This window comes from Vigna radiata, chromosome 1, assembly GCF_000741045.1.
Source record: "Vigna radiata var. radiata cultivar VC1973A chromosome 1, Vradiata_ver6, whole genome shotgun sequence".
Classification (NCBI taxonomy): domain Eukaryota; kingdom Viridiplantae; phylum Streptophyta; class Magnoliopsida; order Fabales; family Fabaceae; genus Vigna; species Vigna radiata.
In genome coordinates this window covers 1,887,583-1,915,484 of record NC_028351.1, presented here as the reverse complement: position 1 = coordinate 1,915,484, position 27,902 = coordinate 1,887,583, and the positions used below count along the sequence as shown (strand labels likewise).

Below are 27,902 nucleotides of genomic sequence, written 5' to 3'. Positions count from 1 at the left end.
ATTCAGTATCTAAGTGTACATTGAGTGTTGATCAAATTTTTCATATACATGAATTGTTTTTATATTCAAGAGGGAAAAATCAGAAGAAAATATTGTTTGGTGTTGATTATTATGATTGGATCAAATTTTATATCATGCATAATTTATTTTTTCTTAATTTGAAAATTATATATAGTACAAAATAGTTATAACCTACATTTTGTCACAATTAGAGTTTTTTTTAAGCTGTTCCTACATATATAGGACTTTTCAATTAGGGTTTAAGGTTGTCTAACTAAAGTGTCTAAATATATTATCTTTTCTATCTTATATATTTGACTTTTTTATATACCTTGTTTATGTCAATTTCAGAATATAATATTTCTTATATAAATTGAGAACACACCTAACTTTTTCAACTTTGGGTAAATCTATAGTTGCTAAGTTGATAAATAATGGAAGAATAAATACATTATTACTGCTTTTTAATTTATTTTTTATAAGAATTGAATGTAGAATTTGATAAAGGATAATGATATTTTGATAACTATTTTTTATAATATTTTAATATCATTTATGTGTTATTTTGTGATTGATTCAAAATTATTCTAAAATTAATAATAATAATCATAAACACTAACATGAATCAATCACACGATAACACTTAAATAATATTAATTGTTGAATATGTGTAACTTTATTAACATTTGTAACTGAGAGCAAACTAGTAATAAATTATGGAAATTGTGATCATAAAATGGAGTCTTTGACCGTTGGAATATGTGTAAAAGGGCAAAGTTGTTTCCACCAAATAACACTTTGAAACATGAAAAGAGTTTTTGTTCTATTGGCTTGGATGCATGTGTTCCAATCTCTGAACAGTAACATCAAATGCAGGATTAGTTTCAAACCCACTTTAATTGTTAGGAAAATGATATTTTAACACCAATTTTTTACACCATTTTGATACTGCACACGTGTCAAAATATGTTTGGACGATTTCAAATTAAAAAAACTGAGACAAGGACATATTTGGAAGAGAAAAACCAAAGTTTTTTTTTCTAATTTGAAATCGTCCAACCACATTTTGACACGTGTGCAGTGTTAAAATGATGTCAAAATATTGGTGTTAAAATATCATTTTCCTGATTGTTATTCTATTCTTGTACAAAATTCACAGACACTATTGTACCAACTAAACTGCAATTATTAATGAAACGTGTTTTTTTAATGGCACGAATACATGAAATATATATCAAATAAATAATAGTTTGTTCAATGTATAAAACATATTTTACATATGTATTTGCTTGCATGTGACGTAACATTTTTTTAGAGTTTGTTTATTATTTTTATTTTAAATGATTAAAAATATTTAATTTACCTCTATATGATATCTTAATATAAGGATGTATATGCTTATATAAAAAAAAATTAATAACAGCTTTTAAAAACATTAAATTTGTAAACGTATAATCTTTCTTGTCATTGATGGTATTAAATTTTCGTCCTTTCTTTCCCACTCAATTCCGCAACAATTTATAAATCTAAACACAATTTTTTGCACTTTCCTTTAATTTAGTTGAAAGAAGCAAATATTGTGGTATTAAAAGAAAGTAAAAGTTATTCTCTTTTGGAGTTAGCCCAACCAGGAACAACATGTAAGACTAAAATACATCTTTATCTAAAAATCTTTGAGTAATGACCACATGATGAATTGTAAAACCTTATATAAAATTGTATTTTAGAAGTGATGATAGTTTAAAAATAGTGAGACTCGATTATTTTAATATTAAATGGTTTAGTTATAAATAATTTTGTTATAAATGAGTTTCATTATTTTAAAACATACCATCTCTCTAAATTTTTTTTTCTAGAGCTCTCTACCTTCTCTCTAATATCTTGTTCACTTGAATTTTAGGGAGAGTAATTGAGTTAATTTGAGAGGATTTGAACATGATTTTTTTTGTTGTTTATTTGAGTGGATTTGGAGATAAGTGAAAGTGAATTTGAAAATAATTTTTTTTAATCTGTCACATAAATTAAATCATACACTAATTCTCACAAACTTTACTTCCAAATTCACTTACACTTATCTCCAAATCCACTCAAATAAACAAAAAAAAGAAATAATGTTCAAATCCTCTCAAATCCACTCAATTACTCTCCCTCAAATCTCTTCAAGTGAACAAGGCATAAGAGATCTAACTCCTAAGTAATCTCTTTGACGATCAGGAGGTATCTAATTGACCACGGCAGCTAGGTTTACATTCCCACCCGATCAGTTTCTGTAATAAAGCAAGTAATTCCGACTCCTTTTTCCCTTTCGTTCCAAATCTGTTTTAGAATAATCTGGTATTGTTGCATGTGTAATCATGCCTCTCCTTCTCGTTCTTGGTTCATCTAGAATTTTAAGGACTCTGTCTGTTTTTAATTTAGTGTTTCGTAGGTTCATTTAGGTATTCCATGCAGTTTAAGTAATCGACGAAGCGTTATTTGAGTTGGAGTTGTTTCTTGTGAGGTAAGGGAAGTTAGACCTATTCTTAGAATTTTGTTTGTGTTTTTAAAAGTTAACTTTTATGTGTATGATAACATGAATTAAGTCAAATTGTATGTTTGCATTAATATTTTTGGTGTATGGATGATGATTGAGTATTATACGACCTATTTGAATGTTTGACTGTGTGTAATTGTAATGTTTCTGATTTATAATTGTGTATGGTGAAACCGTATGATGGTTTAAATTAAATTAAGTGGTTGGAGTGAGGGTTGGTCAAATTCTTGAGTTTTAAGTCTAAAAAGGAAGGGTTTGGATGAGTCAGTTTGAGAAAGAGAAACTGAGGTAATAAAAAGTAACTGCCTAGGTGTTGTCATAAGATAATTTAAGTCTTGTTAGAGGTGTTATGATTAAAATTTGTTATGAAACAAAATGGTAGTTCTTCGGTGAGTTTTATAGTGTTTTTAGTGTAAAAGTGAGGTTTTGAATAGTGAAATTGTGAGGTAAGGGTTGTAAAGTGGTTTGGCGTATTAGGGATTTGTTATTAGTTGTATTATGACTTGTATAAGCATTGAAATGATAAAATATGGTGTATAACAGTTGGTGTCATCTTGGGGTGATTTCTTGGGTGTTTTTTTTGTCTAAATTGAGGTTTTACATAGTGAGATTCTAAATTAGAAGTTTTAAGTTATAGGTGATGATTTATAATATGTTATTAAGTTAATTAGGACTTGTTCAAGTGGTTAGGTTGCAAAAATTTTGTGTAGAAGGTGAAAATCCGAGTTTAAGTGCTTTCGGTGTGTAAAAAATGATTTGATACACTTAGTCTTGGGTTTAATGATCAAATGGATGCTTACTTCTATTTATAAATGTGTTTTTTCATCAATTCTAATGTTTAGAAAACCCCTTTGATCATTAGAACAAGTTCCACGTGCATCAAAAGCCAATTTCGTAGTTATTGTCAATTGGTATAAGTTTTGGGTGCCCCTCGTTTTTGTGCAGCTCGCACCCGAGCACCCCTGAGCAATACTGCACCTGTTTTGGGGGAGAGAGGGGGGGGGGGGTTAGGGTTCTGGTTATCCGTTATTTAGGTTATTTTGAGGAGTTTTGGACTCTTTCGGAGCTATTAGTGAGGGTTCCAAAACTATTTTCCTTGCCTAAGTATGATTTTAAAGTGGTTTTGTGTTGTTTAGTGGTTCTTCTTAGACCGTTCTTGTGTATTAACGTATATGGAATGTGTTTCGGTGGGATTGGTTCGAGGGTCGGCTGACCTTTTTTCTCTGCTCTTTCTGGGTTGTTTTAATCCTTTCTAATAACACAATCTTCCGATGGGTGGTGGACCTGCAAAAGACACTCCGACGCTCAAGTCAGGTATGTGTAAAAAGAGGTCGTGAATAATATATTATATTAGGCTTGTGGCAACGAATCACATTGATTAATCATTAAACCAGACAATCAAATTTAAATACCTGTTAATTGGACATTAATATCAGATTCTTATGCAATATGACCTGTCAATCACTCATAAATAGCGTATATTCACATTTAATATGACCATTAAACATATTAATTGGTTATCAATGATTTTTACCTTTCCTGATTGGTGTTTATCTGACCATCAGTCGGTTGCATGTATTAGCTCCAGATTCTTCTTAGCCGGTTGGTCACTGGAGTACAGTACAAAATGGTTTTAAGTGGATTCTAATGATTTATTTGGTTGTTCAATGTCTTTTAAAGTATGATAAATGTGTTCAAAGTTATGAAAGTGAGTTCCAAGATGAAATTCTTGATAGTTCCAAGTATATATATATATATATATATATATATATATATATATATATATATATAATATTTCATTTTAATAATATTTTAGTATTGAATAATATTTATTTTTTAATTAATTCGTCATAACAAAATAATGCTAAATAGTTATTTTTTTTATAATATCAAATTTATTCTTTAAATATTATATATAATTATACATAATCATGACACTTTACGTAAAGAAATTATTCATATAAATATAATAATTAATATATTAATTTTCATAAGATAAAATAAAAATATGACCAGTATTTTATTTTAATAGAATATATAATAAAAACTTTAATTATAAATTTTAATCAATGTATCAATTCTATAATTTAATACAAATAAATTTATATATAAATATTACTTTTTAAATTTTATTATTATTATTAGTATTATTGTTATTAATAGTAGTGTTATTATTTGTACTATTATTATAATTATTAACCGTATATATTATTATTAGTAGTAGTAGTAGAGTTATTATTATTATTATTTTATTATTATTATTCGTGTTATTATTTTTAACATTACTATTTACATTAGCTTTATTATTATTATTAGCAGCATTGATACTAACAAATTATTCTTAAACCATAAATTTCCGAAGATATCAATAAAAGATGAGTTAAAATATTTCATTTAATACAATATTTAGTTAAAAAATCTAATTTAAAATTTTAATAGAAACAAATTTATATAAAAATTTATTTTTTAACCTTAATATTTATTATTAAAAAATAATAATTTATTTGATTTCATATGCTAATATATTTTAATATATTTCTGTTTGTCTATATTTGTATGTGTTTCTATTTATAAATTTTAACATCAATTTTGCATTGTATTTATTTTAGACGAGATAATATTTCATAATATACTTATATTTTACTTTAACAATAATGCTTATATATTTCTTTGTTTCTTTTCATGTTATCCAAGTTTTTCTTGCTCATTTTTAACATAATTGTTTAACTATTTTATCTATGTTATTTTGTCGAGTTTATCACACTACTCAACTTTTGACTTCAAAAACATATAATTTTTAATTAGAATGAAATTTTATTATATTTAATAATTTATTTCAACATTGCAAAAGAAATGTTATATAAATTTATGAATATACATCAATTTAGTTATTATTACAAATTTTAATATTCACAAATCAATTTATAATTAAATTTTTAATATATATCACATAAAATTGTTTAATTATTTATTTAAATATAATAATAATTATATAAACTTTTAATACAAGTTTTTTTTAAAAAAAAAAAAAAAAATAGACGGGTCAGAAACTAGTTCTGATATAAAAGTAGAAAACTAAACATTATTCTTAAACATATTTATATGAATACTTAACCATCATTGATTACAGTGACAGGCTAATGCAGTGCTCATGGCATTGATGTTGAAGATGTTTCTTCATATCATCATCATCACTGCTCATACAAGTTCTTAACTTTCCCTTTAACCCCTTTTCCAATTCGGCAGATTTTCCAAAAGCAAAGGAATCCAATCTCTCTCTCCCAACACCAAATCATCATTTCACTCACAGACCCCTCTACTCTTCAACGCCTGCAAGCCCAAAAAACAGTAACCTTAAACCAAACCAAACCTTAGTAACATCATCACCTCAATGTTCTTATATCCTTGAAACTCCAATGACAACCTCCGATTAACTCTCTCACATTCAACCGTGTGAGAGAGGGCACAGCCTTAACCATCCATGGAGATTCAACAATCGCTGAAGCTCACCATCCACAAGAAATGGCCATCGTCACCAAAGAAAACACCAAAAGATTCAGAACCGATAAACACCACTGCAACTCCCAAGCTCAAATGGAAGAAAATCTTCTTTCACACTAAAACCAAACCCAAAATCCAAACCCCCCCAGATGAGTTCCTCTGCCCCGTTTCCCGTTCCCTCATGTTCGACCCCGTCATCGTCTCCTCCGGCCACTCCTTCGAACGCTCCTCCGTCGAAGCCTGTAAAAATCTCAACTTTACACCACAACTCCCCGACGGCACTACCCCCGATTTCTCCACCCTCATCCCCAACCTCGCCCTTAAATCCGCCATCCTCAAGTGGTGCCACACCACCCACACACCCCCTCCTCTACCCCACAACAACCTCGTGCAGCAAACCTCCATCTCCCCTGACACGAAACTAGTACAGCAGACCTCGATTTCCCCAGACACCCCCACCTTAAACCTCGTACAAACCTCGATCTCCCCTACCATAGAAGAAAAGCTCTCCCACAGAGATCCGATCCTGGATTCCCTGGACGAAAACCCACCCTCCAGCAACCTCCGCCGCCACGCGGAAACCGAGGTGCCCATAAGACCGACGCATCTGTACACGAGCTCGGAGGAATCCATAGCTACATCCTCGGCCTCGACGCCGCCGTTTCAACTCGCCACGCGCCCCAGTTGCTGCTACTATTCTTCCCCTTCCTCGTCAGAAATCGAACCTGCCGCAACGCCAGAAGAAGAAGAAATCACAGGGAAGCTCAAAAGCTCACAACAGAACATAATCGAGGAAGCGCTTCTCTCTCTGAGAAAACTCACCCGAGTGAGAGAAGAAACCCGGGTTCAACTCTGCACTCCGCGGATACTCTCTGCGTTACGCTCCCTCGTGTTGTCGAAACACGTGAACGTTCAGGTGAACGCTTTGGCTTCATTGGTGAACCTTTCTCTGGAGAAGAGTAACAAAGTGAAGATCGTGCGGTCGGGGATGGTGCCACCGTTGATCGAGGTTCTGAAATTCGGATCCCCTGAGGCGCAGGAACACTGTGCTGGCGCGTTGTTCAGTTTATCTCTCGAAGACGATAACAAAACCGCCATTGGTGTTCTGGGTGGTTTGGGTCCGCTGCTTCAGATGCTCCGAGTCGAGAGCGAGCGGACTCGGCACGACTCGGCCTTGGCGCTTTACCATTTGTCTTTGGTTCAGAGTAACCGGTCCAAGATGGTTAAACTCGGTTCGATTCCGGTTCTTTTAAGTATGGTTAAATTGGGTCACATGACGGGCCGGGTTTTATTGATCTTGGGGAACTTGGGTTCCGGGTCGGATGGACGGGCCGCGATGTTGGATGCGGGTGTTGTGGAGTGTCTGGTCGGGTTGCTGAGTGGACCCGACTTGGCTACCGGATCGACTCGGGAGAGTTGTGTGACGGTGATGTACGCGTTGAGTCACGGCGGTTTAAGATTTAAGGCGGTGGCAAAGGCGGCGGGGCTGGTGGAGGTGTTGCAGAAGGTGGAGAAAGTGGGGAGTGAGAGGGCTAGGCATAAGGTGAGAAAGATTTTGGAGATGATGAGGGCCAAGGAGGTGGAGGAGGAAGATGTGGATTGGGAAGAGTTGCTAGACTCGGGGCTGGGTTGTCGGACTCGGGGCCGACTCGGTGGCGGGTTGGACGAGTCGAGTGCTAACTCGGCCGAGTTTTGAGTACAGTGGAATATTTTGTCTTTTTTTATTTTATTTTTCTGTAATTATTGGTCTTTCTAAGACTAGGTTGTTTTGGATTATTGTTTTTTAAAAAAAATCCATGGTTTTATGATTTTTGAAGTTGGATGGGAGAATTGGTAAATGGGGGCATTTTTTTAACTTAATTTATATGCATTACCAATGTAATATTTTGGCTTAATTGTATTTTCATCTGAAACTTTCACAATATTATAAATTTTGCCTTTTTATGCTCTTTCCTATAACTTTAACATTTAATATTAATAAAAATCTGTCATGGTATTCTGCTAGGTCACACAAATATTTTTATTAAATATTAAAAGTTAAGTTAACATGCAAATCAATATGATTAAAATAATAAGAGATCAAATTTATATAAAGAAAAGGAGAAAATTAAAAAAAAAATCGGTGATCTATTCATTAGAAAATAATCATCTCATGATCTGATGAAAAGATTATTTTTTTTATGCATATTTTGTTTTTGGGGTTTTGAATAGGTTTGGAGTGATGAAGGGTGGTTGTAAGTGTTGATTATTAGAGGANGAGATTGAATAAAGGAAGGGAAAGAGTGATAAAGTTGATGATTTTTGAAGCAGAAAGTGGTGTATATGCTTTATTCCTTCTTCTACAGAGTGTAGTAGCTGGTTCTGTTTCCTTTTTAGGTTTTTCGCTTTTCTTTTTCTTTTCTTTTGCACTCAAACTTCAACTTGTGTTATCTCAATATATTTTAAGCTCACATCACAAATTCTTTCCAGTTGTGGAGGCTACGCGCANGATTTTTATGAAATTCTTCCATTGCANTGTCAAACAACTTCTGCATAATCTCAAGTCAAAGAACTACCAGCAATAGTATTTTTCATGTGATTGAATCAAGTCCCACCAACCATGTTCATTCCTTGTGTTGCCTTTACTTCCTACTTTTATTTGTTGGCACTAGATCTTGTTATACTTATTTCTTTTTCACTCTAATTCTTTTTCACTCTAATTCTTTTTCTTGATTGATGTATTCTCAATAATTAAGTTCATCATTCATTTTGATTTTTATATTTATTTTGTAGTCAATGAAGTTTTCATTTTTATAAAACAAACTCAATATAATTTATTATATTAAATTGGTGTTTGTAACATCCTATTTTTTATAACAATCAACATGAGATTTGTCATATTTTAATATTATAAAACAATCGATTTAAGAAATTCTATAAAATACAATTATAGATATTCATAAATAACTTATAATAATAAAAGGTATATAAGATCCTACACAACTATAAGATGTTACACTAAACAAAAAGTGTAATAGGCCTTTCAAAAATAGATAAAACTAAAACACAACGTCCTACACTATGTCTCAATTTCATCTCTTTCGAACACCTGTTAATCAGAGTCATCTTTCTAAGCTTACACCATTAAGATGATCATTGCATAAGAGAAGAAATAAAACAGACAAACAACACAAAGAAGAAAGGGTAAACTAATATACCAAAAACAATTATATATATAATCTACCAAAAACAATTATATATATATATATATATATATATATCATGTTTATAGAATTAAACATATAACAAATAAAACATTCAATCTTAAGTCATACAATTCTTTCCTATAGATTTGATAATCCAGATACATGTATTAATATTGAACTACAAGGCTCTACCTTAGAGGTGGTACAACAACAACCCATCCACAACAACTATCACACTTTAAAGTTAATCCGTCAAACATCTATGACTAAAACAATTGACCATTAGATCAAAGACCTCCTACTACTCTCCACGACATAACTATTAGTTTTTACTTGAGATTTGAAAGTTATTAAGAGTGTTAGAATAACCTATAATCATTAGCATTCTGTATTAATACATAACCATCTTAAGAATTTCTCCTTGAAATCCTTATAACATCATATACTATTTCAGACTCACAATTCATTTCATATTAATTTTAAATCCAATCTCATATATGTCACATTCATTACCATATGTTATGAACATATTTATAAGTATCAACAAATATACATCATATTAGAATAATCAATCCACTCGAACAAGCATTTACACTTTTACCATTCACAGAACATTATAATTATTAAAATTATGCATATCTTCATAACCACAATATCATGTGTGAGCACAATACATATTAATATTCAAATTTTGCATTTCATGAAGCATCATGCATATCATTGTATTCATCCACCATAAACATATACATAAATTTTCACAAAGCATAAATATCCATTTTCTTATCAGATAATCGATTATAACTAATGCCAACAATAAACCCTTTATTAAATTTCAACTAAACCTTAGATTTTGGCCTGGTCTTTAATTTTTGATTTAAATTCTTTTCATATTAATATAATTTACTAAATATAATTTATTAAGTTTATCAAGGTTGGAGATTAGCTCCTGTGTCATGAGAGTTTTTTGCAGCCTTCATCAAGTATTTTTGGCCTCTTTCAACTCCTTCATGGCATAATCATATAAGTTCTTCTCGATAAATTTGAAAGCACGACCGATATGATTCCTTGGCATGTTGATGTAGTGTTGAATTGGTTCCATATTTTAATTACTATCTTCTAAATAAATGTTTCTCTTTTTTTAATCATTAGTGTTTTCCTTAATTATGTAGTTAGTTCTCCTAATTCTTTTCACCTTTTACATATTTTAATTTTATTTACAATAAAATTTATAATAAAAATGAAAAAATAAATAAAATAAAAATGTAAAAATAGATAAATGCTTCGTTTAACGAACAAATTTTGTTGTATTCCATTTCAAATTCATACAAAATGTTCAATGAATTGATGATCATAAGTTAAATCTGATATAAAAAAATCATATATAAAATCTGTCTAAAATTAAATGATAAACTAAGGGTTTTACATATATAATATAACTTAAGCTTAAATATCTAGCTCTATAAGTGAGTAAGTAAGAGAAGATTATCATTATTCATAATTGAAAAAAAAAATATTTAAACACCCAAAGGCTTAATATATATATAGACAAATAAAAAGTTTAAATATAAAAATTAAATTATTAATTTATTTTTTAACTTATACTGATCTTGCACAATCTGGTTTGAAAAAGTAGCAGTCTCTTTTCAGAACAATGTTAAATATTACCCACAAATTGTTATAAATGTATCAAATGAAATGCAACTAACTATGAAAATCAATGTCTTGAGAACCAAACTTAAAAGGTAACTTTTTATTTTTTGTATGATACTATTTGTTAATTTAGGATAATGAATTATTTGGCTTATACCAAAAATCAGATCACCCACTTCCACCAAATTCAATTTTTGTCAAAAAATAAGACCTAATTTATTTTAGTGTGGGCTTCAAAATTTAGATTTTCCCAACTTTATTTTTCTAGGAAAAGGATATATTTATCCAACTTAGTTTCATGTCATGTAGTTTTTTCTTTATATCAATGGTTTATTTTAAAAGAACAGTGACATGCTATAAAATTTTATTAATTTAAATTAATATTTTACTCACAGTATGGTAGTTTTCTTTTGTCAACGAATATGATAACATTTTATGTTAAAGCAATTTGTTTGAAAAAAATGTTTTGGCATGTCTTTTAGTTTTCTGTTTCTTTTTGTTTGAAATTTAGTTTTATAATTTTAATCACGGCTTAATTTAAAAAAAATTATGTATTTATCAAAATCCGACCATTATTGAATATCCATTTCACATATTTCAGAAAAAAAAATATTTTTTAAGAAAACTAAACTGGATATTTTAAAAAAATGGATGAATTCTACATTTATTACAATAAATAGATATATCATTTTTAAAATACGACTTTATTTAACATATATTTTTCTAAAATAAACTATAGAAAGTCGTCTTTTTAATTAACACTTCTGCTTTAATTATTTATTTTCTGTCTATTTCTTTTGTCTTTTGCTTTTTTAGCATATATTTGTGTGTTTATGTCTCTTTTTTGATTTGTTGGTATTAGGTTATACTTCCAAAGTTTCAAAAGTATTTGGTTATTGTCTCAAAAGCTTGCCAAACTAAATGGAAAACTTTTGTATCACTTGATTTTAAAGTTGAACTACCTTTAACAAAATAAAAAATAAAAAAAATCATGGCTATACATTTAAAACCATTTCTATTAAATAAACTCTCTAAAAGTTATTATCAATACATTTATTTAAGGGTTAAATATGTTTTTAGTCCCTATACAGGGCGATTTTGGATTTAGTCCCTCTTTCAAACTATAGTAGAATTTTAGTCCTTCAACTTTAGAAAACTCTGGTTTTAGTCTTTTTTATCAAATTTTTTAAACTTTATTTGATGTTTCAAGCACGTTACATTATAGCATTTGGATTGTTTACACTGTTTGACACATTTTTGCTTCAATGTTAACTGAGAAACGCGTCTGAAGCAGCAAATAAAGTTAAAAGAATTTGGTAAAAAGGACTAAAACCAGAGTTTTCTAAAGTTAAAGGACTAAATTGTACTATAGTTTGAAAGAGAGACTAAAACCAAAATCAACCCAAAGTATAGGGACTAAAAACATATTTAACCCTTTATTTTTGCGTAATTAATGTTAATGTGTTCATATTTTGCCTTTTTAGGACAAGAACATTGGATCCATAGAGTAATTAAGGGGTTGTTCTTTTTACTCCTCTATAATTTATTCTCCTAATACTACATTAAAAAAATATCAATGTGTTTAAATCAATTTGAAACTACATTTTAAAATAATTCTGAATTATTTTATTTACAACAATTATATTTTTAAGTACGTAAGATATAACTAAATGTAATATTATCTTAAATAAGATAATTTAGAAGTATATTTCAGATTGTGTAATTTAGTTTTAAATTGTATAATTCATAGTTAGGTTTTGAATTATATAATATAAACTTCCCAACATGTATAATTCTAAGTATATGTGATAGTTTTTCTTATATATATTATTGGTATGAAAGAAGAAAGTATTAAAGTAGAGGAAGAAAAATGTGATTTTGTAGAAAATGAGGTTGAAGAGATTGGTTTAAGAAATTAGAGAAGGAAGAAGAAAAGGATATCGAAGCCCAATTCCAATAAGGGATTATTGGGCCAACTAGTGGGTTTCTCTAAATCCACATCAATTTTACTAAGTTCACGCCCTTTTTGTTTTTACAAAAATACTATATATTTTGTATAATGTCTCGATAGATATTGTCTTAATGTACAATAAAATGTGTTTTTGCAATATATATTGGTAAAATCTTGTCGGGATACATTATATAAATGGATCCTCGTTGTGTATCTAAATAAATTTATTGAGATACCTAAATGTATAATGAAAAATATGATTTTTGAAAAACATATTTTTAATTAAAAAAAAATGTTGAGACCCAAATGAAAAGGGTATCTTTTTTGTGATTAAAAAAAATAATTAATTTTTAAATATGTGATCAAAATCAATTTATTAAATAAAATAGTCAACTTTGTGATTATATAAATTAAAATGAAATAATTAAAACTATAAAAACCAAAATTATCGTCACACTAAATTAAAAAAGAAACTAAACTTTCTGATTTTGGTTTTGTTGAGGTAGAAAAATCTAGTTGGTAAAAAGTGATTTATTTTTGTAAGTTTTTGTATCATAAAAAAAAAAGTTATATTTTTAGGAGTGTAAACCTAATTATTGTGGAGCCAATCCAAACCGCGTGTACCGAAATGAAATAATTTTAGGATTCCGCAATAAAGCTGTCTTTTCGGCCGTAATCAATGGACAAGGATGTTTAACTTCCTACACCATTTATAATGTTTAAGAATCATTTAATGTTGTTGATAAATAAATATTCTGATTGTACATATAGGATTCTTTTTATTTACCTATTTTATAGAAAAAAAAAACAGAAATATATGGGTAGAACAAATTAATAGGAAATTAAAATTATAAACCATAAAAAATAAATAATATAATTGAAAGAGAAACATAAAATGAGAAAGCAGTAGTAACATATTCAGTTGAGTATGGAAAAGAAAGAACGATCCTAAAAGTTGAGGTCCCACATCGACGGCATTATGGGATTGGACAGGCTGGTTCCAAATTCATCATTTGACTTTACACAACGCAAAAACCTGTGTCGGTTTAGGTTTTCCTTCTTTTTACTGCTTCAACTGTCCAACAGTCAATGTATCCAAACAAAACCTTCACTAAAAACAACTAAGTTAAATAGTTGCTTTCATTTCTTCAATTTCACTATTAAAACATTACACTTTCCATTTTGAAGATAGTTTTTAGTGAGTTTATTTTTCTTTTACATGTTTGGATACATTAAAGTCGTTTAACAAAAAAAATATTTATAAATTCTTTCTGTACACTCTGTATTCTTACATTGTTTAGGAATGAATGTCAATGAGTGTTTAAGTTTTTTTTTTTCTTCTTTCATTCTTTTTTAAAAATAAAACTAACTAAATTTTAAAACAAATAATTCTTTAATGAAATGATTAATACTAATGATATTATCTTCTTTTTTTAAATTTTTTTACTTAAAGAAATTAAATCTTAAAGAGTGAAAGATAAAATCATGACAAAATTTCAAACTTCTAAATGAATTTCAGAACATGAACTTTATTTTCATAATTCATTCTCTCATATATTTAAAACAAGTTAAAGAAAACAAAAACTTCAATTAGACTAGAGTTTGATCAACAAGATGATTCAAAGTTTTCCTTTATGTCTATTTTTTTTACTTTTTGGATTCTCCTTCATCAAATTTCTTTATTTGATTCATGTCTATTATCATGTTTTGATTAATTACATGAGTTATCAACTTTAAACTCCTTAATTACTATCTCATATTTTCATAGTAACAATCCTTTTATATTAAATTAAAGATTAAATTAGTCCTGAACCTAACAATTAATCGATTTTGGACAATTAGAAACTATATCAATCTTAAGTAATTAAAGACTAAACCAATCTTGGATGTAACCCTACAAAACTTTTCACTCTATAATTTCAATTTTGAAACTAATTTTTTTTTCATTGAATTCCTTCCTTGTTTAAAGAAATCAAATCTTAAAACGAAATATTATTCGAGAATTGGTTTGTTAAACCTAAAGAAAAGTTTATGGAGGTCAAACAAAATTTTCAGTTTACTTTTGAAAATAAGATGGAAATATTAAATCAAAGTGTCATGAAAAAAAACTAAGAGGGATAATAACATCAGAGGAATTTGTGAAGCTTGGTGGCATTGAGACATGAGTATTGTTAAAAAAATAATGGATATTATATCAATTATAAATAACAACTAAACGAAAAAAGAGAGAGGATAATTTACTATATTGGTTATTATTTAATTAATAATATAAATTTCATACATTTTTTTTTATGTAATTTGAATTTTGTTATGCAAAATTAAAATAAAAGATTACTCATATCTTCTTCCTCCTTACATGGATGACACCAAAGCTAAAGATTCATGTCTTCTTCCTTCCTCAACCATAGAGTTAATGTTGTATCCACCTAATCAAAATTATCCTCAACAATGTGGGTCATAATTAGAAGTTTCGCCAACATCACTAGTGTTCCTTTGTTCTTATTTTCTTCCATTTTCTTCAATCGGGGTCTTTTCTCTTCCTCTAGATTGCCATCATCTTCACTCGCTACAGGCGCTGCCATGGTGTACCCAACTAAAATTATTGACAACACCATGACGTTACGACCGGATTTGGCGCGAGTGATGTTGTTGGGTGTCAATTCTATTCTTCCCAATTCTACAACTAAGTGTGAAGTTTGTTAAATTTAAAAGTAGAAGTTTTGGAATTTTATAGTGTTTCTTATTTGAGAAATTACCAAAGATTGTATATTGAAATTTTATTTTTTACAAACATTTAATGAATATAGAAAGATTAAAATTTGATATAGCAATTTAGGTAAGTTTGATGCTAGTGAGTGAAATTGTAGGAGATAAAGCATCTTTGTGATGCAACCGAAAGGACTAAAATGTAACACGAGAAACATAATAAAGGTAAGGCTACGCTTGACATTGTGTCTTTGACGTTGTACCTTCATCTTTTCCTTAACCTCCTTTTCCAAGTAAACTTTGTTTTTGTTCTTCTTTACCTCTCACTAAACATTCTTTTTTCCTTCTCCAATGGTTGTTGCAATCCATGCTACCAAGACCAACAAAACCAACAAGATCCAAATAAATTCTATTACCATTTTCTCTACAAATCAACACTCTTTCTCATCTTCTTCAGTATTCTTCCTATGTTTCCCTCACAAGCTCCTCACTTCATGAACCAATCACTCCTCACTAGAAACTAGGAACTCCTCTACACCACCATCATCCTCACTCGCTACAAGCATCGCCACAATGTATAAGTTGATCGAAGAGGCCACCAATGATGTTATTAGGGGTGTCAATTATCTTCTTCCCCTGTTCTTCAACGCATAATTATTATTCAAAGTCATTGAAACATTATCATAAACAACCGAAAGTGTAGATGGCAAAAATTGTTATTGACCCCAAAATCTCCCAATTTCACTCACATTTTTAATATTGTTTTGAATCCAAATTTCACTCACATCGTAAATAAGCATGTTTTAATAATACAATTGTTAACCATTTTAATGTTGTTAACAAAAAAGGACTTAAATGAAGCGTTTAAACAAATTTTTGGACGCAATATAAATAAAAAACTTAGCCGAGACCAACTTGAAACTTTTCTACAAAAGTGGAGATTATCCAAATAATTAAGTTTAATAATAACTTGAAAGTAATATAGATTTTTTATTTTTATTTACTAAAATAGTTAAAATATGGTGATTATAAATTGGATTTTTCAAAATTCATTATAAATTTAATTCATATTTAATAAAATGTAGTGAATCTAAAATCCAACATTTAAATTAGATTACATTGATTTTAAATTGAATTAAATATAAATTAAATTCATTATTAAATTTACTATGTAAACTGCATCATGAATCTAATCAACTTAATGTAATATCAACCTGACTCAACTTAATATGATCTCAAACCATTGTGGGTTCGATATATCGATTAAACACGAGTTTAATTTGACTTGATCAATCTGTCTTGATCCCACTTAAGTTTGACTCAATTTAAATGAGCTAAACTTGGCTCAATTTGGGTGTGGCATAACTCGACTTAAATGGGGTACATGCCAAATTGGTATGACCTTGACTCAAGTCGACTTACCTCTATTTAAGCATGGGCTACTCAACTCGACTTGAGTCTATAACACTCAACTTAATCTAGGCAAGGGCTAACTCTCATTGAATTAGTCAGATTAACTCGACTCAACTTGGATTTGGACTGATTCGACTCGATCTGGATTCAAACCAATTTGATTCAAGTTAGGTTTAGTGTCGAATTGATTTGACCTACACTAAAATTCAGTTAACTTGACTTTAATTTAAATTGACTTCACCTAACTTTATATGAACTCAATCAAATTTTATCATGACCTATTATTTAACTTAAAATGACATTATTATATCTTAGTTTTTAAATTTTCAAAATCTTATAAATATTCATTCCAAATCTTATTAAAGAGATTGGAGTTAAGATATGTAAATTTAGATTCTGATAAACTAATGAATTTTAAATAAAATAAGTTTATATAATTATAAATTAGAGTTGATAATTTAAATTTTTTCTCATCATTATATTACACAAATATTAGTAAAAAAAGATATTCATATATTAAAAAGTATGAAAAGTTTAGCATACAAAATAATTTCACAGGATTTAAAAATAGTAAACTAATATAAAATAGATAACACTTTGGTTTTTAATAATCTAAATGATGGAGATTATTTGAATAGAAAAGGCCATTTTCAAAGAGTTTATTTATTTATTTAATCTCTTTGTATTAACTTTTTCTTTTGTATCTGCATATCTAAAATTTATTCATTTTAATTCTTACAGGAAAATTAATCACCTTTAATTTCTTACATGTCGTTTCTAAAAATTTTCAGTCTCTGTCATCTAAATCTAAACTCAGACTAAAGAAAAAATGACACGTACAAAACTAAAAGGAATAATCTTAAATAAAAGATAAAAATTGCTTATCTGTATAAGTAATTATACCACTTAAAAGTGTATTATTAGATTTTAAAGAAAATCACCGCGTAAACTATTATATCAGATAGCGTACGCGGCGCTTATGCATTAAAAATTTTGCAACAACTTCACCAGCTGTGTCATAAAACGCGCGTTTGTGTGTATGCAAAATGCACATGCACATGCACATGCACATGCACATGTAAGGGGCAAAATCAGCTTCTTTCCATAAGGGACAAAAAAGATGCCACAGTGCAGACAAAACGTGCTTTTCAAAATCCAAAGCCAAATTCTTCCATTATTTAAGCATACATCATACCTTAATTACGCATCCATCACAAAATTATGATATCCAACTAAAAAAATGCGTATTTCCATGACAAATCTATTACTATGTTCACCAACATCAACACAGATTCTTCAAACTTGAATTTGGACCAACTCATTCATGTGTTAAAGATAAAAAAAAAAAAAAACTTAATTAGAAAATTAATTAACAGAGGAAGAAAAAGAGTGAATACTCTCAAAGTCTATAAATCTTTTATTGAATTTTCATGTAAGTAAAATTTTTATTTGCATAAGTTCCTTGAGTATATTTAACATTTAATACACAAATATAAGTTTTCTTTATAATTATATGAAAAACTTGTATTGTATCTAAATGGATGAGTATTATCAACAATTTCAACCATAGTATGCTCAATTTGGCATGTTTTTCAATCACATTCAATGTTCAGATACATAATACATCTCAACCTAACTTTCTTTCAACTCCATCTCACAAAATATGTTTGAAACCTCTATAACCACACTACTATCTACTTATAATCCAACTCTAACTTCATATGTATAAAAACTTTAATTTAAAATAAAAAAATAAAAAAACATCAAATCTCATACAATTTCAATTATATATAAAAAAGGTTTTAAATTGAAGTCTTAATGATGACGATTTAATTAAAAAAATAGAAACCGTCAAATCTCATACCACTTCAATTATATAAGAAAAAAAAGTTTTAAATTGAAGTCTTTATGATCACCTCATTAAAAATAGATCATACACATGGTTTTGGTACAAAATAAGATTTCCATAAGATAAAATATACCGTGATAACTATTACCATATCACCCTCCATCTTTCACTAAAAAAAATTATTTGATAGAACCATAATTTATAATGATATTATTTAGAGCCAATAAGATAACATGAATATGAATAGTTGTAAATTCATCTTTTATTAACAACATCTTAAGAATTTTATAAACATATTATTTATAGCCAAACATATAACATATGATATGAGTAGTTATAAATTGATTATAATGTTTGATATTTTTATTAATAAAAAATTAGTGCTAACTGTTTCATCTCTTCAACCCCTTAAGGCAAAAAGATTTAAATTACTCACCAGACAGTCGCGGTTGAAAAATGGTGAGTTTATTTGGATTATGATCCTACTCCATGTTCATCTAACTCGAAAACTTAGAATCCATATTCAATCACTCCACACCAATCTCAAAACTACATGAACTCTGAGAAAACAGATTAAAATGAGAAACTTTATTAATTAAATCTTATAATATTACATTCAAAAACCATAACTCAGATTCATCTATCCAAGATCAACAACAATTACTCCATTCCACCATTTCCTCACCTCACACAACCGAAATCTATGTATGTATAATCAACCTCAAAAACATCAAATTCATGCACAACAGAGGTTTCATTTTCATTCTCATTCTCATCTTAAATCAAAAGATCTTATCTCATCAAATCATCAACAGCTTCCAAAAAGAAGAAAGAATCAATTAATCTGATCACACCTGCGTCGGATCTCCCCCTTTCTCCCCGTCTGCACATTGAGGAGACTCAGCTTCTGCATCGCGGAGGCAAAAACCCTAAAGAACCTAGCTTGATCCTTGGCGAAGCCCTCCACGAATGGTCTCGTAACAGGGTCACTGTACAAGCCGTGATCGGATTTCAGCACGCCCAAACCCTTAGGAAGGTTCTGGAAGTACACATTGTCGAACTTGTTGGGAGTCATGATGTCATTGAAGACGGAAAGGGTAGGGTTGGTTCTGTAATCGGCGCAAGCTTTGGATAAAGCTTCAGAAAAACGAGGGTTGTAGGAAGAAGACGAGTTCGAGAGGTTGCTGACGAATTCGGAGCAGTGGGAGAATCCCACGGTGTGGGCCCCACTCAGAGCGACGAACTCCTCCACGGAGAACCCGCGCCGGGTGAAGATTTCCGTGATTTGGGACATGGGCATGGATGGAGTGGGGAGGTGGTTGGGGACGGAGGCGGCGGAGGAGAAGCGGCCGTCACGACGCCCGAGGAAAACGGGGTAGAAGGGGCCGCCGAGCATGGTCAGGAGGTCGCGGGTGGAGGCGGAGAGGATGTCGGCGCAGGAGACGGTGTTGGGGCAGGCCAGTTCGAGGGCGGTCTTGGCGCGGACGACGAGGTCGAAGGCGTCGCCGGGGAGGGAGAGGTTGATGTCGGCGTCGCGCTCCGCCTTGTTGAACGCCGTGGAGGAGAGGAGGATGGAGGCGTCGCAGCCATTTGGGAGGAGGCAGTCGTGGAGGAAGAGGCGGATTGTGGCGGGCGCCGTGGTGGGACTCGCGATCTGCTTCGCCGTCACCGTGTCGCGGATGATCTGCGCGAACTGCGGACACGTGTCCTTGTAGAAGTCCAACGTTAGACGCGCGTTAACGCAGAAACAAAAGAACGATAATAATGTGAGAAACGTAAGAGAAAACGAAGACATTGTAGAAACTGAGAAACCAAAACAAAGACAGAGAGAGTGAAGTAAAGTGTTGAGTTGAAGGGGTTTTGTTGGAAGTGACGAAGAGTGAGAAACACGCGAGAGTGTGAGAGTGGGAGTATGGTCACGGGATGTGTGCGGTGGGACACTGTGGGCTGGCATCTTGCTAGAAATAGATTGGCGACATCAACGGCTACTGTTTTTTAGTTGGCAATTGAAATTCATCTAATAATAATGATAATAATAATAGATACTTTTTTAGAGAAAATTAAATTAAAAAGCAAATGAGAAATTTATAATTGATGTTTAGTAAATGTTATTTACATTAGCGCGTTCTTAGATATAGTGGTGGATGATGATATTGCTGTTTTTAAAGCGTAATTGAGTGATTAGGTTATTAATAAATCCAAACACATACTTAATTAATTAAAATATTATTAATTCGCTTCTTTCAATATTTAATATAGTTTTACTAAAGAAGTTAGTTTTTTAATTATATTCCTTTTAAATTTTCAAGTGGTAATATATTGGTAATTTTTTATTAAATGTAAGGATATACTATAGAAAAAAAAAGTTATAAATAACTATTATTTAAGAATAAAATTAAAAAAAAAACTAAAAGGAATATTACTCCCTTTAATTATTAATGTTTTTTTATTGTAATTGTTTGGCATGGGTTAATAAAACATCGAAATCATTCGTTGATTTCACTTACAAAGTCAAAAGAGGTTTAGTTTAAAATTTGAATAGCCATGAAAGAAACAAGTTGAACCAATTATACAATTTTGTGAGCTTTAGAATTTTGTTTTATTCTTTTTTTTTTTTTAGAGTTTTGTAACAAAAATGATGAGAACTTTTAGTTAATAACAACAGTTTTCAGATATTAAACGAGATAGTAAACTTGAATTTTTGGATAGATGATAAAATATTAGTGGGTTGAAGAATCTGACATTTATTTCTGAGGATTGGAAAGCTATACTACTAAACCGAAAAAATATATGTACTAATATATTTCATAATGTAAAAAAACAAAAGAAATATTTAAAATAAATTAAATATAAAAAAATTATTCTTAATTTATTTAAATTAGATATATTCATCTTAATCTTTTATAATAAACATAAGCTAAACATAAAAAATTAATTAAATATAAAAATAAAATATCGTCAAATAAATTAATATAATAGAAATTAAATTATTTAAATATAAAAATAAAACATGTTACAAATTAAAATTAATTATAGTATAATATATTATATACTTTAAAAATAATATTAAATTATTAATTATTTGATATTATGTTATATTTTTAATTTTAATATGATTATTGTAAAAAAAATTAAAATTTAATTTTTTTTGCTTAAGTAAAATTTTAATTTATATTTTATAATTTTAATATCTAAGAAAACTTTAATTTATCATTAAAAAAGAGAGATCCAAAGTATAAAATTTGTAATTTTGTGTTCCATAGTTTAAGAGTAAAATAAATCAAAATAAAAAAGTGGTCTCAATTAAAAGTAAACACAACATAATAATAATTATATAATTATCTAATAAATCGTATATAGACTTAAATTTAAATTAAAAAAATTGGAATTAAATCTCATGTTCAAATAAAAAAAATGTTAAACTTAAGAAAAAACAGAATTTAATAAAATATTCAATCATTAATTATTAAATAAAAAATTTTATTTTTTTACTCTCTTTTCTTCTTCTTTATTTTTCCTACAACGCAATTTTTCTTTTTCTTGTAACAGCTCCGGCGAGTCCACGCCGTACCACAACTATGTCTAGAGAAGGGGTTGTATCTTTTCCATCGTGTCTGACATAACTTTAGGGTTTCCATAGAATCCAAAAAATATTATATTGGTGTTTCCGATTTCAGAATTAACAATTGTAAATTGTATCGAAGACAGTAAATTGATGATAGAAAAGTTGAATTGGATAGTAAATTGGATAGAAAGTAGCATTGAAACACAATATCGAAGCAAAATCTGAAATAGCCCTACAAAAACTCTGAAATCTGGAAACTAAGCAACATTGAATTATGCAGAGAGAATTCTACCGTCACTGCACCTGAAATTCCAAAATGTTCACTCTTCACTTTCAAAACTGATACAAAAGAAATATTACTCTCTTTAATTCTGTTTATGTTATAAATGTTTTTTTGTGGTAATGGTTTAATATAAATTTGAGTATAATAGATAGGTATGGAGAAATGGTTTTGGAAGAGAATACTAGTTTGCACTGTTAATGGTGGAATACAGGTACATTCAAAATTGTTTTGAGCTAAATAAAAAAATTAAAACATTAAATAAAACATGAAAATTTAAGTAATATTTAAATCAATTTAGATTAAGGGAGTGGTGATGGATATGGTTAATAAAACATCTAAATTTTCACTTTCCAAGTTTTCAAAAAGGTTTAGCTTTAGAATTTTGTTTTATTTTGTTAATTTTTGGAAAAAAGAAAATGTCATGTTTTTGGAGTTTTGTAGTAAAAATATGAGAACTTTTAGTTGATAAATGTTTTTATTGATACATTAAACGTAAATTTTTGTAATAAATGATAAGATCTTAATGAATTAAAAAATATAATATGAGGATGGAAAACATTGTAGATTCATAATAAAACATTTTTAAATAAAAAAAAATTGGCATAAGTGTGAGAGTGAATATTTCCTAAGAAATATCAAATATATTTATAAAATCCATCTTTAGACTAGTTCAAAATACAATGTTTTTGTAAGCTAGACATGCTTATTTATAAATACAAAGAGAGAATAAAAATGAGGATAGAATGACCAAACAAGTGGTTCTACATAAGCTTTCCATGACCAAACTTCATGTTACTTTGATTTATGAGGGAAACTTGGTAGACATAGAATTGTTAGGTCCAAGGAAACACATATACGAGACATTATGTTTTGTTTTTATGCAATTTTCGTCACCTTTTCTTTACTTTTCTTTCTCCTTTTTAGTAATTTAGAAAGCTCTGAGCAAGTTCTTCAACGTTTCTAACAAGGCAATACAAAAAGTACATAAACGCGTTTCAAATAATTGAGAATTTGTAAAGGAAAAAAATTATATTTATGCTTCTATATATTGAGTGCGTATATAAAAAGTAAAATGATTAAGTTTCACGGTAAAAGAAATAAAAAGGAAATAAAAATGATACAAGTAAAAAGAATGTAATGAAAAGAGAAAGAAGAAAAGAAAAATAAGAATGATATAAAATAAACTTAAATCTCTTACAAGTGATAGTGTAATTTTTTTCCTATGAATTTTTAATCTCGAATTCGTTCTTCTATTTCTTTCAAAGTTAAATAATTTTAATTCACCGTTAACAACATCCTATCTAATTATTGATTGAAAATTACAATGTCGGTTAGAAAAAACATGTATTAAAACTTGTTATTAAATCTTATTATTAGTACATTATGTGGATGAATAAAATTAACATTAGTTATATAAGAATTAGATGATATTTTAATGTTTACAAACAAGTGTATGTTTCTCAAATATTTTTTATTTGTCTCAAGTTTTTTAAGAATACATCGGTCTTTCAACTTTTAATTTAAACATGATTTTTAATAGTACGATATAATTAATGAACTTTACTAGATATTATAATTATTACAAAAAAAAAAATACTTTTTAATGTTACAATCTCCTAATATAATTAATTATAACAAAACATTAAATACAACTAACTACATCTAAGTTTATCTAACAAAATTCTCTCATACTCAAATGTTTCTTTGGTCTTTCGTTCTAATTATCCTTTTGTTATCTTCAAGTAATGTTTTTGACAATGGTTTCATGAACACATCGACAACTTGTGTCGACTTCCTACATGTTCTAATTCTACATTACATTTTTTCACTTGTTCTCAAATGAAGTGAAACTGAATATTAATATGTTTGCTTCTCTCATGATTAATTGGATTCTTCACCATTTTCAAGACCGACTTGTTGTCAATCATAGTCATTTTCTCTTGCTTCATCTCCAACTTGCTTAAAAGATTTCTAACTCAAACTGCATGGCATACATCCCAAGATGCTACAACATACTTGGCTTCACATATTGATAGTGTTACAATGGGTGACTTCTTCGAAAGTCTGGTGAATGTTGTATTTCCCATAAAGAATACATATTCGGATGTTCTCTTCCTATCACAAACATCTCCACACCAGTCATTGTCCGAGCTAATCGGTAGTTATCCAATTTGGTATACAACAGGCCAAGTAATAATGATCCCTTTACATACCTCAAAATTTGCTTTAGTGTCTACCAATGAGTATACCTCTGCTCCTCCATATATCGACTTGCTATTCCAACATTTAGCATTACATTTGGTCATGTATTTATGAGATAATGAAGGGTTCCGATCAAGCTTTGGTATTTTCCCGCATTAACTCGGTCTCCTTCACCATACTTTGAAAACTTTGTGCCTAGTTCCATTTGGTTGGAAACTAAGTTGCAACTTGACATTTTAAACTTCTTTAAGACCTTTTCGACATATATTTCATGGCACACAAAAATGTCTTCCTCTCCTTGAACAACTTCTAAACCAAGGAAGTATTTCATAAGACCCAATTCGGTCATCTTATCAAATTCCTTCTTCATAACTCTTTTGAACTCCTTAATCAACTCGACATTGTTCCCCATGAAAATAAGGTCATCAACATAGAGGGCAACAAACATCACTTTTTCTTCATTTTTCTTTATGTATAGGACATGGTCATTTGGACACTTCTCATAGCATTCTTCTTGAAATATGTGTCAATTCTTTTATTACATGCTCTAGGAGCTTGCTATAAGCCATGGAACACCTTTTTCAATCTCACCACTTTGTTCTCTTCACCTCTTCTTATTTTGGGTTGTCGAGGTTCATATTCCTCTTTAGAAGTCTCATCATCTCTCATAATAACTGGTATATCAATTTTCAAGCTCATACTTCCGGTAAACTTCCTATGGTTTCTCATTTAGCTTTGCATGAGGGCATCTATTTAACACATAGATAACACACTGCATAACTTCAACCCAAAAACTTCTTTGCCATGTTCTTGCTCTTTAACATTGTTGGAAGATTGTTCAGTTCTTTTTTCTCTGGAACTCTGTTTTATTGGGATGAGTATGGTGTTGCCAGGGATCTTCTTATCACTTACTCTTTGCAGTACTTCATGAGCTTGGTTGATATAAACTCACCTCCTCAATTAGACCAAACAGACTTGATAGGTTTGTCTGCCTCCTTCTCAACCATCATTTTGAATCTTTTGAACACTTCGAACACCTCAAATTTCTCTTTCAAGAAATACACCCAAGGTTTCCCTCGGGTACATAGTACACATATATGATTTCTCCAACTTGGTCATCCTTTTACAGGCATCAAATTGTACCTTGGCTTTTCATTGCTATCTTAGATGCATCTCCAAATGATACATGCACGACCTCGACCTTTGAGAGCTCCTTTAAAAGATTCTCATCTTCACACATGTGATTACTTACTCCTGTGTCAAGGTACCAAACCGAATTATCTAAACAACTCGAACTTGGTTCGCCACTCGAGCTCCTTAACATCATCAACAACCTTTCTTCCTCCTTAGCATCCTTTAAGAGAAAGTTAGTTTCTTTCTTGCACTCAGATCAGTAATCCTTTGCGGAATGCCCGACCTTGCCACAATTCAAGCACTTGTTCGATTTGTAATCTTTTGCGTAATAATCATACTTTCCATATTTAAAGTACTCAATGCCTTAGTTGCTTGATTGAACTTCTCTCATTTGACCTCGTCCTTGGTCACGTCAATTTTGTTAGTTGGATTACTTTTTTCCCTTTTCATATCCTTCTTTGCCTCTACCACCATAACTTTGAGTGTTCTAAGTATAAGATGTCCTATTCTCCTTTATGGCTGCTTTTGCTTGAAGTACTTATTCAAGAGACTTCTCTTTCTTCTTCATTCTCTGTTGTTCATACGCCTAAAATGACCCAAAAATCTATTTAATCGAGAGCATCGACAATTTCATAGACTCCTTAATAGTGCACATCATATTCTTAAAGTCCTGAGTTAACAACCTCAAGATTTTCTCCATCACTCTGCTAACGAATAATGTCTATCCATTCATTCCAAGCATATTCACCGTGATATCTACTTGAGAGATGTATTTAGCTACTTCTTTAGCATATTTCATTCTCATGCTTTCAAGCTTGGGTATAAGAGTTTGAAGTCTGATCTATTTACACGATTATCCCTTTATATGTCTTTTCTAATATGTCTCACGTTTGTTTTGAAGATGTAGCATTTGTTATCTTCTTAAGGCCTTACTCATCCACAATTCAATATAGTACGTACAAAGTTGCTTTATCCTTCACTCACGATGCTCTCAACGCGACAAGTTAGGCATTCAACTGTCCTTCAATGCTTGTTGGCCATTTTTAACTACTTCCCATACTTTTTGGGAGTTAAGGAGAGCCTTCATCTGTATATTCTATCTGTCATAGTTGATGACTTTTGTTAACTTAGACATGGATGTGACACCCGGGCACTGACGAGGGCGGGGAGTGATCGCCGGTGCAAGAGGCATGGTGCAGGGGGCACGGACAAGGAGCGGCTCCTGGCATGCTTCCAGTGGAAAGGGTACATGGATGAATCGAACATACACCGGAATGAGAGGGATCTAGAGACTGTATAGGTATGAGACTATACGGTTGAAGGATAGCTTAAAGGAATTGATTTGGCTACTCATATCAACAAATGCATTTGCTTTTCGGTAGCCTAACTCATAAGAACTCCATGGTTAAGCATGGTTAGCCTAGAGTAATTATGGGATGGGTGACCTTCCGGGAAGTTTTCTCGGAAAGTGTGTGAGTGAGGATAAAGCACACTGGAAAACCTCGTGTTGATGTGTGGGGGCAGTCAGCAGTTCCTTTAAGTTGTCAGGGCCTTACAAGGGACATATTGTTTGTAAGGTTGATCATCTCATTCAAACTCTCTAACTTTTTGACTCTTTCTCATACTCAAGCTCACTCAAGCTCTCTAACGCTAATGTCAATTTGTTGACAATAAGTCTTTCTCATATATACTCCCTCGTATTATTATTTGTTGTCACAAGCCTTTTAAGAATACATCAACTATTTATAGACCTTAAACTTAGTCCTTCAACTTCTAGTGACTTACACATAACTTCTAACTGTTATCCAGACATAATTAATGAATTCAATTACATGTCACAATTATTACAATGAATCACTTTTGATCTTTGCAATCTCCTAACACAATAATTATAACAAAACATTTAAGTTTACCCAAGAGTTAACACTCT

General features: G+C 30.2%; 2 protein-coding genes across 2 annotated transcripts; one reads left to right on the top strand and one right to left on the bottom strand.

Moving 5' to 3' along the window:
* The first annotated feature begins 5,576 nt into the window (after positions 1-5,576).
* LOC106769107 (U-box domain-containing protein 40-like) lies at positions 5,577-7,850 on the top strand. Its single transcript, XM_014654625.2, has one exon. The coding sequence runs from the start codon at positions 6,015-6,017 to the stop codon at positions 7,728-7,730; it is 1,716 nt and encodes a 571-aa protein (XP_014510111.1). The 5' UTR covers positions 5,577-6,014; the 3' UTR covers positions 7,731-7,850.
* An 11,499-nt stretch (positions 7,851-19,349) lies between these two features.
* On the bottom strand, positions 19,350-20,757 carry LOC106763897 (peroxidase 31-like). Its single transcript, XM_014648072.2, has one exon. It carries the CDS (start codon positions 20,740-20,742, stop codon positions 19,624-19,626), a length of 1,119 nt encoding a protein of 372 aa, XP_014503558.2. The 5' UTR covers positions 20,743-20,757; the 3' UTR covers positions 19,350-19,623.
* Between the last annotated feature and the right edge of the window lie 7,145 nt (positions 20,758-27,902).

What these genes read in the sequence shown, in the direction of transcription:
- LOC106769107 (XM_014654625.2), top strand. Translation starts at nt 6,015, where the DNA reads ATGGAGATTCAACAATCGCTGAAGCTCACCATCCACAAGAAATGGCCA.
- LOC106763897 (XM_014648072.2), bottom strand. Translation starts at nt 20,742, where the DNA reads ATGCCAGCCCACAGTGTCCCACCGCACACATCCCGTGACCATACTCCC.